The sequence below is a fragment of the Ovis aries genome, chromosome 5 (assembly GCF_016772045.2).
Source record: "Ovis aries strain OAR_USU_Benz2616 breed Rambouillet chromosome 5, ARS-UI_Ramb_v3.0, whole genome shotgun sequence".
Taxonomy (NCBI): Eukaryota; Metazoa; Chordata; class Mammalia; order Artiodactyla; family Bovidae; genus Ovis; species Ovis aries.
The window spans coordinates 91022786-91037660 of NC_056058.1; the positions used below are offsets into that span (position 1 = coordinate 91022786).

Sequence of the window (14875 nt, forward strand, 5' to 3'; positions counted from 1 at the left end):
CTTAGGGAAAAAATGCATCTTCTCAGTGAGGCCTTCTCTGACCACTCCATTTAAACACTTCCCGAAGAATTCTCTACAATCAACCTCTGTTTTATTTTCCTCCATAGCACATAATGCATCCTAATATGCTTTACTTTATATCTGTTTATATATTTGTTTATTAACCATCTGTTCCCTCTACTAAAGTACAGGAATGCACAGACCTGTGTCTCCAGTATATTACCAGATGTACAGAAAAAAGGCAGGCACATTGTAGGCACTGAGTTACATAAGAATGAATAAACTTTTGGACTAAAGAATCTTAATCAAGCCTCACCAGTGACTTCTTTAGATAAAAGGCATTTAACTAAACAATGTGTCCTCTTAACTTGGGTACAATACTTGACTGGCTCAGAAAGCACAAGTGAAAGATTAAACTAATGCATGACTACAGAGAATTTTCAAAGAGCTACACAATGCTTAGAATCAAAATAGCTATATCTTTATTAGTAGTAATTAAATATGACGTAAGAGAAGTAGGCAATACAACACTACCATACGTGATGTCTAGAATAAACAAGTTACTATAATACAATAGATATGACTGAAATCACAGAGGAAGAAAAGTGGACGGGAGACAGAGCAAAACCAAATCTGAGAAGAAAAACTCCCTTTTACCTAGGAACGTTATACGAGAACAGAGGAGTCATTCAGTTAAAACAGCTTGAAAAAAGAAAGAAAGTGGTAATAAGAACAAAAGAAAAATGAAAAGGCAAAGCTGTCAGTGAATAATAAAACAGAGGCCACAGAGGTTTCCAGTCACTCATTTACCAAAAAGTATGTCTAAATAGGCACAAATAAGAAAGTCTCTTAAAGTCAGTGAGGCCTTAACAGATCCTGGAATGTATGGAAATGGACGTCTGTTTATCTTAATGAAAAAAAACCCTAGCTATTGACTTTCTAAAAGGTGCTGACCACTGTTCCTTTTTTTTATCCTACAAAGTCCCCTGAAACCAAGCACCTCAGTCAGTTTATAAAGGTGGAATTAAATTTCACAGTAATCACTTTAAAACTGGAAGGGTACTTATTTTCTGAAGATAAACATGTGCTTTTCTCATATTATGATACTGTTCAAGAATTTTTTAATGGGCAACAAGTTAAGGGAGCTATGAGCAAATGAATAAAAATTTTACTTGAACATCCAAATATGTTGATTTTAAAAATATCAGAACATTAGATTATTTAAGGAAAAAAAATGAACAATGTAATAGTATTAACGATAAAGGAGTAAAAGCAGTATTTAAGATGGTAATTGAATAATATTCATCTCAAAATAATGCAGAACTGTGAGTCTGCAGTTGATCATTTACTCAAGTTACTATTGCTCATTTAAAATAGAAAAATATCTAAATGAATAAAATAAAGTTTTCTTCATTAAGTCTATCTTTTTTTAAACTTTCTGGCTGCATCTCGTGGCATGGATGTGTAGATCTTAGCACTTCGACCAGGGATCGAAACCACGTCTCCTGCATTGTAAGCACAGAGCCTTAACCACTGGACCACCAGGGAATCTGTAACTTGTTTCGAAATCACTGTTCCAAAAACATTTATCTTCTAATAATGGTAATTTACTAAGGTGAGCTTTCATTAAGGAATACACATAAAGGTCATTCCAGTGTACCGCCTCTATTATAGACAAATCAATGTCTAAGACCAATTGGTCAGTGAGCCTACACCAAACAATTCCTTGCAGTTAACAATTCATTTTGGGATACTTATGAAACTTGCTAATTTTGAATTTTATTTAAATATGATTGGATAAATCAAATGAAAATCTGTAGTCAACTCATGTATCCAATATTCTACACAAGAGTGAAATACTAAAATTGAGAATATTTTGTACCTATTTATGTGAGGTGGAGAGTAAACGTGATCATGTTTACAAGGAGAGATGATCATCACCTTTACTGGCAAATCATGGGCTTCTACAGAGTGCTATCAATCAAAAAGAATTCTTGCCTTATTAAATATTTCAACTATAAAACTAAAACTTAGTTCATCATCAGTAAAAGAAAAAAATTTGGTGGTATATCTTTAGAAAAAAAAATGACTGAACAAAAATAAACCCCACTCTCACTGCTAGCTTTTGGATTTAACAGAACTCAGGAGAAAACTAATACTTAGGGAAGAAAAATCTCATAATTATATAAAATACATTATGATAACTTAAGGACAGATTAATTTTCTAAAATAAAAAAATTGTTTCTTTTTCATTTATAAAATTAGGAAATCTTTAGTAACCAAATTGGTCATCATGGTTGTTATAGACCTCATACAATGAAAAGCTTTCTCTGTGTAACGTTAGATTTAAATTTAAATAAGAGGAAAATAATTCAAGTCCTTCTAAATCTAATCTCAGGCTTTCTACACAAAAATGAAACAATTATGTAACATGACAGGTATGGCCAATTATCTTGTAATTTGTTCTAGAAACCCAGGGAATTAAACTGAGTTTAAAGGTTCAATGGAACTAGAAGTATTGCAAAGTTAAAGGACTCAATACTAATTAATTGTGCTGTAACAATGGATTAACCTAAGGCTCTTTAAATATCATTCGTCAGAAGCTTCAAAAGAAACAGAATTAACAAAAAAAGGAGACTGGACAAAGTGACAAAATTCTGCCTTGACTTTCCAGAAGACCAAATTCAACACATAATTTTAATAGAGTGAGACACTAGACCTAAAGTCAAAAACAAAACAAGAGGTTTGAATCCAGAAAACAACTTTTATATTCATTCTCAAAAAAGATACTAAAATCTTGGTTTTCACATAATTCAAAAGGAAGGAAAGTTCTCAAATAAACAAGTGTTGGCCTAGTCATTACGTAGAATAATACTGCATTCACGAGTATGTCACTAGCACATAGAGCAGTGCCTGGCATCCTAAAATAAATATTTGTTGAATGGACGAATAAATTAATAAACGATTAACAATATGGCCTAGTACTTGAGGTTATCTATAGAAAGTTAAATATAAAATAGAGATCTTTTAAAAAAAATCAACCTATGGAAGTAATTTGGGAGGATGGATAGTATTAAAAAACTCTAAAAGCCTCCACTTGATAGTGGAATAACACTACCCAAAGAATTTTAGAATTTCATGCAAGATTTCATGGGAACGAAATTATCAACATTGTAAGTTTTGTGTCCTAAATAATTTTCATGAAGTCTTTGAGGTTCATAAAGGTTGTAAAATCAGAGAACTGTCTAGGACAGTAAAGATCATCTCAGCTCGTCTACCATCATCTCACACATAAGGTTACTATTTCTCCATTCAAAACCTCAATATTTCATACTGTACACTAAAAAACAAAAAAGCTCTCTTGAGAAACTGAATCTGAGAACAAATTTCAAACTTTTCCACTCTGAAATGGCAAAATATGCAAAATTTGAAAAAGAAAAAAAAAGACTTCCACTAAGGAGAGGAGTAGTGTTGTGAAACAGGATTAAATCTGGGGATGTACAGAGGAAATAACACAGAAATGAAACATACAATTTAAAATAATCAAGAAATAATTAAAATGAAAGCAAATGTCTAATGCAAGAAAAAACACATAGGTTTACTCAAATAAACATGTAAAAATAAATTATACCAATGAAATGAGAAAGGGTAGAGGAAAGAGCAGTTTCTTTTGTGACGTCATTTTCAAAAAAGACTGGAAATCAGTATTTTTTTACTTTACACTAAAGAATATTACTTTTTAAGAACTATTACACACAATGAGATGACGTATAATGACAGTATTTAATATTATCTTTATCAATATCAAAACACTAGGATCTTAACATTTAAACTTATCACAGGTAACCTAAAACAAAAGTTTTCTTTGAATTGAAAATATTTTATTTGGAATTATAAACACTTTTAAAAATTGGACTTACTGGAATAGATATTTTTTTCAAATTACAATCCTTTTCCAGAAGCTCATATACGTACTTCGTGATGATCTAAGTAGGAAAGAAATAACATTAAAATACAATGTCATCCATTATCAAAATTCACATAAATTATTAATATTTATTGCTCTGAATGAGTATCTATCTTGGAATATTTTCATCCTAAATTAACTGATTCTTTACTGGTTTACTTCCCGCTGCTGGGTATTGAAAAACTATGGACCTTCGTACTAAGGATTGAAAGTAGTTAAACTCAAAAATACATAAAGACTTTCTATTTTACAAAGCAATATTCTAAGCATATTTTCCTTTTTTTTTTTTTCAGTATTTCTAGAATTCTCTTTCCCCAATAACTTCTCCTCACTACTCTGAATCCTAACACTTCACTAGCATTCAATGAATCAGAGAGCAAAGTCAGAGATATTCTAAACAGAAAAGGAAAACCGATCCAGGGAAGACAGGCACCAGTTAGCACTACGAGTTACAGTAGGCAGAAACATACCTCCCCAAAGATGTCTAGGTCCTAACTCCTGGAACCTGGTAATATGTTACACTGCATGGTGGCAAAAGGAACTGTGCTGATACGATTAATGTTAAGAACCCAAGGTGAGGGAGATTCTCCTGGATGATCTAAGTGGGCCCAATTTAATCATATAAATCCTAATAAGTAAAAGATTACAGAAGAACAGTATGTCACAAAGATGCAAAGTGAGAAGGCCTTAAAGGCTGTTGCCAGTTTTGAAGATGCAAGAGGGAAACAACGAGCAAGGAAATCAGGTAGCCTTTAAAAGGCAGGATAAATCTCAGTTCAGAGTCAGGAAGAAAACAAGACCTAGGTCCTACTCTTGGAAGGAACTGGTTTCTGCCAGCAACTCAAAGAAGCAGTAACTGGATTCATTTCCTAGAGACTACAGACAGAAACAGCCTGTCCAGTACCTTGAGTTTAGGCCGATGACATGCATACTGAACTTCTGGCCCCAAGAACTGTATGATAATATACTTGTACTGTTTTACTTTATGGTAAGTTGTTACAGCAGCAATAGAAAACTAATATACTATTTCTATTAAGGAAAGTAAAGAGAGTGAAGAAAGAAATGTCTGGAATAAAAATGATGATTTAATACACTTTAATGGAGCAGAGACATTACTTTGCCAACTAAGGTCCGTCTAGACAAGGCTATGGTTTTTCCAGTGGTCATGTATGGAGGTGAGAGTTGGACTGTGAAGAAGGCTGAGCGCCGAAGAATTGATGCTTTTGAACTGTGGTGTTGGAGAAGACTCTTGAGAGTCCCTTGGACTGCAAGGAGATCCAACCAGTCCATCCTAAAGGAGATCAGTCCCGGGTGTTCACTGTAAAGACTGATGTTGAAGCTGAAACTCCAGTACTTTGGCCACCTCATGAGAAGAGTTGACTCACTGGAAAAGACTCTGATGCTGGGAGGGATTGGGGGCAGGAGGAGAAGGGGACGGCAGAGGATGAGGATGCCTGGATGGCATCACTGACTCGATGGACATGAGTCTGAGTGAACTCCAGGAGATGGTGATGAACAGGGAGGCCTGGCGTGCTGCAATTCATGGGGTCACAAAGAGTCGGACACGACTGAGCGACTGAACTGAACTGAATGGTCAGTTTAAGAAGTGTTCCAAAATATCTTGAATCATCTATGCATACTATCTCAGGTAATAATTTTAGCAGCAGCACAATTAAAAGTCAAATTTTATGAAACAAAATCAGATTTTTTCTTTTTTTAGAAAATTAAGATTGCTTTGGTGTTGTCTTCTGTAATCTAAAATAAGATTCCCTATCCTGATTTCTCTAAGAAGTTCAAACTCCCTCCTTCTCTGTATACATATTCATTCATTTTAGAAACAGTATATTAGATGTGTGCTAGAACAGCTTTATCTTGGCTGATTAAAGTAATTTCAAAAGCTATGTCACTAAACTATCAATAGAACTAGGCAATAATCTATTAGTTATTAATTGAAGAGCACCCCAATGGCAGAAAGTTTAGAGGAACTAAAGAGCTTCTTGATGAGGGTGAAGGAGGAGAGTGAAAAGGCTGGCTTAAAACTTAACATTCAAAAAAACTAAGATTATGGCATCTGGTCCCATCACTTCATGGCAAACAGAAGAGGAAAGAGCGGAAGTGGTGACAGATTTTATTTTCTTGGGCTCCAAAATCACTGTGGATGGTGACTGAAGCCATGAAATTAAAAGATGCTTGTTCCTTGGACAAAAAGCTATGACAAACCTAGACAACATATTAAAAAGCAAAGATATCACTTTGCCAACAAAGGTATGTTTACTTAAAGCTATGGTTTTTCCAGTAATCATGCATGGGTGTGAGAGCTGGACCATAAAGAAGGCTGAGTGCTGAAGAACTGATGCTTTCGAACTGTGGTGCTGAAGAAGACTCTTGAGAGTCCCTTGGACTGCAAGATTAAACCAGTGAATCCTAAAAGGAAATACACTCTCCATGTTCATTGGAATGACTGATGCTGAAGCTGAAGCTCCAAAGTTTGGCCACCAGATGCAAAGAGCTGACTCATCAGAACAGACCCAAATGCTGGGAAAGATTGAGGACAGGAGGAGAAGGGGGTGACAGAGGATGAGATGGTCAGATAGCATCACTGACTCAGTGGACATGAGTTTGAGCAAGCTCTGGGACATGGTAAGGAACAGGGAAATCCAGCGTGCTGTAGACCATGGGGTCGCAAAGAGTCGGAGATGACTTAGTGACTGAACGACGAACAACTTGTTTTTCATGCAGAATTTAAAATTATGCTCGTTATACCTCTGCCACAAAGTGGCAGTATTATAGACCTGAAAGAGTCAAGTAAATATGTGTAGGAGGAAATATGCATCAAATTATATAATGGGTTACAACTTCAAGAGAAATGGTTTAAGTAAATGAGATTAGCTTAAATGAGTGGGTTATTGTTTCTAAAAATTTCCTTCTATGAAATCATAAAATATCCTTACATTTAAAGCAACAATAGAACCAGTCAAACTGAACTCAAACTCAAATGAATTCCACACTATGCAAAATACTTATAAGACATAATTTGATCATTAAAAAACTATCTTGGCAGGTTGTGCCTTATGTAAATACAAAATACATAGTATAGTTAATTCTCAATTTCATACTACAATATAAAACAAAAAAATTCAAAACTGGTTACACTGACTTTGAAAAACTTTATAGGGCAAGTATTTGTTCTAATAAAACCATACATCAAGCAGAGTTGGAGAAACTCTACCTAACTTGCCCAATTTGCTTTGCTCTCCAAGTTCTGACTGCAGAAAAAAAGCAACCATAGACTAAACCATTTATCTGATAAGCAGTTCTCTCTGCTTGGGATGTTCTCCTCCACCCTAGTCATCCTTTAAGAAATAGATCGCATGTCAGCTACTTTAGGTGACTTTTTCCTGCCTCCTCCCAACCCCTCAAGGTAAGACAAAATGTCCCACCTCTATAGTCCTCTGGACATGCCTGGCAATTTGAGTATGATATTATTGGCTTGTCTGTTACCTGACTAGTCTGAGAATACTAAAATTTAAGTACCTCACCTTATTCTTCCTTGTATCCACACAAGATAGTGTCAGATACATTGAAAGTACTTTAACACGGTATACAAATTCTCCTCACTGTTCATTCTGTCTACATCCTTCTAGGGAGATAACTGTTTCAGATTTTTTTAAAAATCCTTCTAACTGCTGAATTGAGGCTTAAAAAGAAACAGCAGGATTCATAGCCTTACAGCTTAAGAAGGACTGCAGTCTGCATTTAGAAAAGCCAACAAGTGAAAAGATAATTTTTTTAAAAAAGATGAAAAAGGTATCTCTGCCCAAATGTAATCTATGTTCAAATATTCACTAAAATCATTGTTTTCAGTGAAGTTTGTACAGGGGAAAGAAAAGGCTTAAGAGACTAAGATGAATGAGCTAAAGTAAAATCTTCATTCTAATAAGAAACAAGGGAATTTCTGATTTTCTGGTCTGAAATAGGAAGAGCTTGAAAACAGTCACTCCTACTAACAAAAAGAAAAAAAGCTGAACAAACTGAAAACCAACGACTCTTCTTAGATCCATCAGAAAACTGAGATCACAGAGCAAACTGCTTCCCTGAAAACTGGAGAAATAGGCAGTTGCAGAGAATCAGGACTTACTGGTAACAAAAGCCCAGGAGCAGAAGTGTTGGCTAAAGTGAGTCCTGGGGTAGGAACACTTTCAACTATAATTGATTAATTTTTGGAGGTTCAGTATGAACACTAGCTTAAGAACAAAAAACTAGGAGAAGGCTCAGCCTTAAAGAAGGATTCTGAAACTTCTATGAGTTGTACCTCTACAAGCCTCACTAGGTTCTCACTATGAAGATTAGAGAAAACTTCTCACCTCTTTCTGGCAGAAGAAGAAAAGAAATAATTTAACAATACTACTGAACTCTGTTCTCCTTAATAAGGCCTAGCCACAAGGAGAACCATTTCACTAGACCCTAACTGACATAGGGGAAGCAAAAGATTCACTAAAAGACTGAGACCTAATCATAGGACTACAGAAAGTTCCCCCCGACCCGTTCCCCACATTACCATCATATCAATAGGGTCCCTTTAAAATAACAAGGAATGAGATACGGCTAAAAGAACTGCAAGGTTCGCCCCTATTTAACATCTCCAGGAACACTTAAAGACAACAGGGAAAACAGAAACAAGGATAGAAGAAAAAACTTTAGCCTTGGCCACAAGAGCTACAGCAAACAGGAAACACAGACTGACTCCTAGCCAGATAAACGTAACACTTTATACTAAAGATATATCTACCAAAGTTCCTTTTACTCAATACACCATGTACAACTTTCAACAAAAAAAAATGACCAGAAACACTAAAAGGCAAAAAGAAACAGCCTGAAGAGACAAATCAAGCGCCAGAAAATGTGTAATTATCAGAATTGGGATTTAAAACAATAATAAGCCATATGCCAAAGGATTCATTGAAAAAGCTGAGAACATTAAAGAACATGTGAGTAACATAAGCTGAGAGTTGAAAACTCTTAAGAAAGAATCAAAAGAAAATGTTAGATCAAAAACACTGTTAAACCAAAATGAAGAATGCCTTTGATGGGGTCATGAGTAAACTAGACATAGCCAAGAAGAAAATCAAAGAGTTTTAAGATATAACAGTGGACACTTTCAAAACTGAAATGCAGAGAGGGAAAAAAATATGGAACAGAATATCTGAGAATCGAAGAATAATTACAAAATGTTTAACATATGCATAATAGTAATACCAGAAAAAGAAAGAAAAGAACAGAGGAACTATTTGACATAATAATGGCTGAGAATACTCCAAAATCAATGACAGACACAAAACCACAGACTTGAGTGATCCAAAGGACTCCAAGAAGGATAAATACCAAAGCTACATCTGGCCATATAATATTTAAACTGCACAAAACCAAACCCAAAGAGAAAACCTGGAAAGAAGCCAGACCGGAGGTCTGGAGAGATCTGGAGGAGAAAGGGATGTGGGAAACTTTTCCAACAGAGGAAAAAGGCAAGAATTACACCAGACTTCTCTTAGGAACCACATGCCCAAGAAGAAAGCAGACTGAAGTATCCAAAACATTTAAAGAAAGAGTCACCAATCTAAAATTCTATATCCAGTGAACTTATCCTTCAAAGGTGAGAAATAAAGACTTTCCCAGACAAAAAATGAGGGATTTTTTTGCAAGTAGATATACCACAAGAAATGTTAAAATAAGTTATTCAGAAAGAAAGAAAGGAAGTCACGTAGGTCAGAAATTAGGATGTACATAAAGGAAGGAAGGGTATTAGAAAGGAATACATTAATGTAAAATAATTTTTAAAATTGTTCTTATTTTTAATTTACCTAACAGATAAAAGTTTGTTGAAAGTAACAGCAACAATGCTTTTAGTAAGAAAAATGAATGACAACAAGACTGTAAGGTACGGAAGGGAGAAGCTGAGAATAATCAGATAGAAGGTACTCACACTACCCAAGAAGTCGTACAGAAGTATTTGAAAGAAAAACTGGAAAGAAAAAAAAAATTACTACACCTGATATTTTTTCTGGATTCCTTTTGATTCCTAAGGAGTAGCCATACAGCTAAAATTAAATGAATCCACAATGGAAGACACAGGAAGCAATTCTGAGATTATACATTCATGAAATAGATCCCTGAGCTACCCACAGAATAATGTTCTCTAAGAAGAGTGGTCAAACGAGACGTTTTTCTAGCTCAGGATTTCTCTACCTAAAGATGAAAGAAAGTTTAACAGAAAGCGCAGTGGCAACCAAAGAAATAGATTGTGGGAAGAAGGAATATGAAGTGTGATAAAAATTAACGCTCAATGGTGGACTTCCAACAGCATGTGTATATTCACCCTGCAATAATCATTAGCTTGGGACTTAGAAGCATTTATAATAAAGATCCACCCTATAAGCTACCTATTTAAAAAACAACAGCATCTTTTCCTCTTAATGTCCTATTTATCCTAACTATACATCCTATCCTAGCTCTCCCCTAGGAAGGGATGGAGGGAGGGGAGGAAATAAGGAAGGAGAGATGGGGGAAGGGAGAAACAGAAGGAAAGCAGGCAGAAGAAAAAAAAAAAGTCAATAATTAAGGTTTGATACTGTTCAGTAATGTCAGTGTGGCAAAGGGCTACTCTGGCATCTTTACATTAAAGAGGCTATGATGTGAATGGTGATGAGTTGTCTAATTAGAACTAAACCACATTTACCCTGGGTACACATTCTCTTAAGTCAGAACTACATACTAAATTTCACTGGAATTATCTCCAACTCATCCTTACTTTTCCCCTTAAAACCTTTTATACTTCATTCTTGATGGGTACATGCTAAACTTTTAAAAAGTCTTTTGAAGTAACTGCTTTTTCAGCATATCTTTGAAATAAATTTCATTCCTCCAACTTCCAATTAACATTCCTTGGCGTTCTTAGTCTGTATCCCCAGCTGTCCCTCATTTAGATCAGCTTCAGATCATTTGCTCTTACATTTCCCTTTTACCTGCTCTAAAGAAAAGTCATTATTTTTCTAATCCATCCTTACTTTCCTGTAGACAGATTCTTAAGTAACTTAGACCAACAGACTTGTAAGTATATCCAGCTAACTACTGATATCTTCTTTTTAAAATTTATTTATTTTAATTGGAGGCTAATTACTTTACAAAATTGTGGTGGTTCTTGTCATACTCTCTTACGGATTTCATAGGCAACTCAAAGTTACTATGTTCAAAACTGACTCATCTATACGTCTCCAAACCTATTCCTCCTCCAGTGTGTGTTCATCCACTCTGCAGATGGTACTACCATCCACCTAAATGCTCAAGCCAGAAGCCTAAATGGGTTAACTCCTTCTTCATCCTCCCCTTGCAATCAATCATCAAATTCCTCAAGCTAATCATGGAAGAGCTCCACATCTCCCCATCTCTGCCAGCACCATTCCAGGTCATTCAAGTCCATCAGCAGGTTACTATCTCTTCTTGGGCTGCTTCTGTCACCTCCTTCTGCTATATCTATTATGGAAGATCTTCCTCCAGACCTTATTTTCTGTTAGCAGACATCCTTTACAATGCAGACTTAAAGATTCCCAGTGCGATAAGGATAGGACCTCAAAGATTAAAATCAGCATGCCTTACCAGATCTGGCCCCTGCCGACTTCTCACATTTCATCCGATAGCCCTCTTTCTTCATTCTCCATATTGTGTAGCCACACTGCCTTTTTTTTTTTTTTTTAATTCTCAGATGTATCAGGATCTTTTTAACCTCAGAGCCTTTGCAAATAATGTTGATTTGCTGGGAATGCTTGTTCCATTCTTTGCTCATTCGGCTTCAACATCCTCCTTGTCTGACCCTGAATCCATCCTCAAAGAATCTTGCATTCCTCCTACTTAATACTTAGATTATTAATAAAGTCTTTCCCAAGCTCTGTCTATACCACTAGACTTAAAGCTTTTGGAAGAGGAGCATTCGTCTTAGGCTGAATGTCTAGGGCCTAGCTCATATAATGACAATCAAATATTTTTTGGAATAGACAGTAATAATAATAGAAGACACATGCATAGCACTCACAGTAACATAACTTCCATTAATAAATCTCCACTCCCTTAATCTTCACAACAACCCAATAAAGGAAGAAACCGAAACATTTAAAAGTTTAGATAGCTTACACAGCTAAATAAGTCGCAGAGTTTGGTTGGGAAACTAGGCAATCTCTGTCCGGGAGTCTAGAATCTTTCTTCTGGACATATATTCCATCTCCTCTGTTACGTAGTCAATAAAGATGCTAAGGGAGAGTGGGATGACAAACTGAAATTAAAGGCCTATTAGGATCTTAACACCAGCAGACAAGAACAGAAACAAAAGAGGACATTTAAGGTAGGTAAAGTAAGAACAGTAACTTTAACTGCCTGAATTAGGCACTCTTAGGGTGTCAGCAAATAAAGAAAGCTCTTTTGGATGTATAATGAAGTCAATGGACTCTTCTCAGACAGTATTTTTTTTTAAGTTAATAAAATACACAGGATTACCAAGGGAACCAATTATAGTGGAATACAGTTCAATTTTTTAAAATTTCAGATCTTTGATATATTGTTACATATGTCCTTCCTTACCAATGCACTTTATATATATCTAAAACTATAGTTTTATCATCTAAAAACAGGTTATTTCGGTGAAGAACTCCTAAAACTGCTAATATTACTATTTTTTATATCTACATTTACAAGAAAAAGAAATGTAGCTTAGAGGTTAGTAAAATAAAGATGTAACTTTTATCCCACTGAGGTTCACAGACCCCAGTCCCTAAATCTTATCCTCCAGGGTTAAGAATTCCTGGCCTAAACAGCATACCTGCTGCAGATGACTGGGCCACAGGACTGGAAATGGTCAATTTTCATTCCAATCCCAAAGAAAGGCAATGCAAAAGAATGCTCAAACTACCACACAATTGCACTCATCTCACATGCTAGTAAAGTAATGCTCGAAATTCTCCAAGCCAGGCTTCATTTCCAGATGAACCGTGCATTTCCAGATGTTCAAGGTGGTTTTAGAAAAGGCAGAGGAACCAGAGATCAAATTGCCAACATCCACTGGATCATCGAAAAAGCAACAGAGTTCCAGAAAAACATCTACTTCTGCTTTATTGACTATGCCAAAGCCTTTTACTATGTGGATCACAATAAACTGTGGAAACTTCTGAAAGAGATGGGAATATCAGACCACCTGACCTGCCTCTTGAGAAATCTGTATGCAGGTCAGGAAGCAACAGTTAGAACTGGACATGGAACAACAGACTGGTTCCAAATAGGAAAAAGAGTACATCAAGGCTGTATATTGTCACCCTGCTTATTTAACTTACATGCAGAGTACATCATGAGAAATGCTGGGCTGGAAGAAGCACAAGCTGGAATCAAGACTGCTGGGAGAAATATCAATAACCTCAGATATGCAGATGCTGCTAAGTCGCTGCAGTCGCGTCCAACTCTGCGTGACCCCAGAGACGGCAGCCCACCAGGCTCCCCCATCCCTGGGATTCTCCAGGCAAGAACACTGGAGTGGGTTGCCATTTCCTTCTCCAATTCATGAAAGTGAAAAGTGAAAAAGAAGTCGCTAAGTCATGTCCAACTCTTAGCGACCCCATGGACTGCAGCCTACCAGGCTCCTCCGTCCATGGGATCTGCCAAGCAAGAGTACTGGAGTGGGGTGCCATTCCCTTCTCCAATATGCAGATGACACCACCCTTATGGCAGAAAGTGAAGAAGAACTAAAGAGCCTCCTGATGAAAGTGAAAGAGGAGAGTGAAAAAGTTGGCTTAAAGCTCAACATTCAGAAAACGAAGACCATGGCATCCAGTCCCATCACTTCATGGCAAATAGTAAGGAAACAGTGGAAACAGTGGCTGACTTTATTTTTCTGGGCTCCAAAAATCACTGAAGATGGTGATTGCAGCCATGAAATTAAAAGACACTTACTCCTTGGAAGGAAAGTTATGACCAACCTAGACAGCATATTAAAAAGCAGAGACATTACTCTGCCAAAAAAGGTCTGTCTAGTCAAGGCTATGGTTTTTCCAGTGGTCATGTATGGATATGACAGTTGGACTATAAAGAAAGCTGAGCACAGAAGAATTGATGTTTTTGAACTGTGGTGTTGGAGAAGTCTCTTGAAGAGTCCCTTGGACTGCAAGGAGATCCAACCAGTCCATCCTAAAGGAGATCAGTCCTGGGTGTTCACTGTAAAGACTGATGTTGAAGCTGAAACTCCAGTATTCTGCCCACCTGATGCAAAGAGCTGACTCATTTGAAAAGACCCAGATGCTGGGAAAGATTGAGGGCAGGAAGAGAAGGGGCGACAGAGGACAACATGATTGGATGGCATCACTGACTTAATGGTCATGAGTTTGGGTGAACTCTGGGAGTTGGTGATGGACAGGGAGGCCTGGAGTGCTTCGGTTCATGGGGTCACAAAGAGTCGGACATGACTGAGTGACTGAACTGAACTGGGCATGAAACGCTAGAGCTCAATTTTTCCTATTACTTTTAATAACAAGATCTATGCTTCAAAAACTAGAAGAATTATGAATCCATGGTTCTTCAAGTCAGTACTCGGTATAAAACCATCACTATGTCAGGCATCTAGGTAAAGAATTTCACTAACTTTTCATGATCTCTTCCTCTTTGCTTTTCACTCTGTTAAAGCAGATGTCTATAAAAACAATCTCAAAGGCTTGAATGACATTGGGGTGATGTATATAAATACGCTCAAGGTGGTGCTAGCAGTAAAAAACCCACAAGCTAATGCAGGAGATGCAGGTTCAATCCCTGGGTTGGGAAGATCCCTGGAGGAGGGCATGGTAACCCACTCCAGTATTCTTGACTGGAGAATCCCATGGACAG

The 14875-nt window shown here is 36.6% G+C and overlaps 1 protein-coding gene across 21 annotated transcripts in view; it reads right to left on the reverse strand.

The window, feature by feature from the left end:
* Positions 1-14875, reverse strand: part of ARB2A (ARB2 cotranscriptional regulator A) — a 407046-nt gene that overhangs the window by 295824 nt on the left and 96347 nt on the right. For 20 of the 21 annotated variants that reach the window (XM_060416002.1, XM_042250753.1, XM_027970518.2 and 17 more), the window contains one exon: positions 3921-3986. The exons of the other annotated variant lie outside the window; for it this stretch is intronic. In XM_060416002.1, coding sequence (XP_060271985.1) covers positions 3921-3986 — 66 coding nt within the window. The remainder of the gene's footprint in view (positions 1-3920; positions 3987-14875) is intronic. 21 annotated transcript variants of the gene reach the window in all.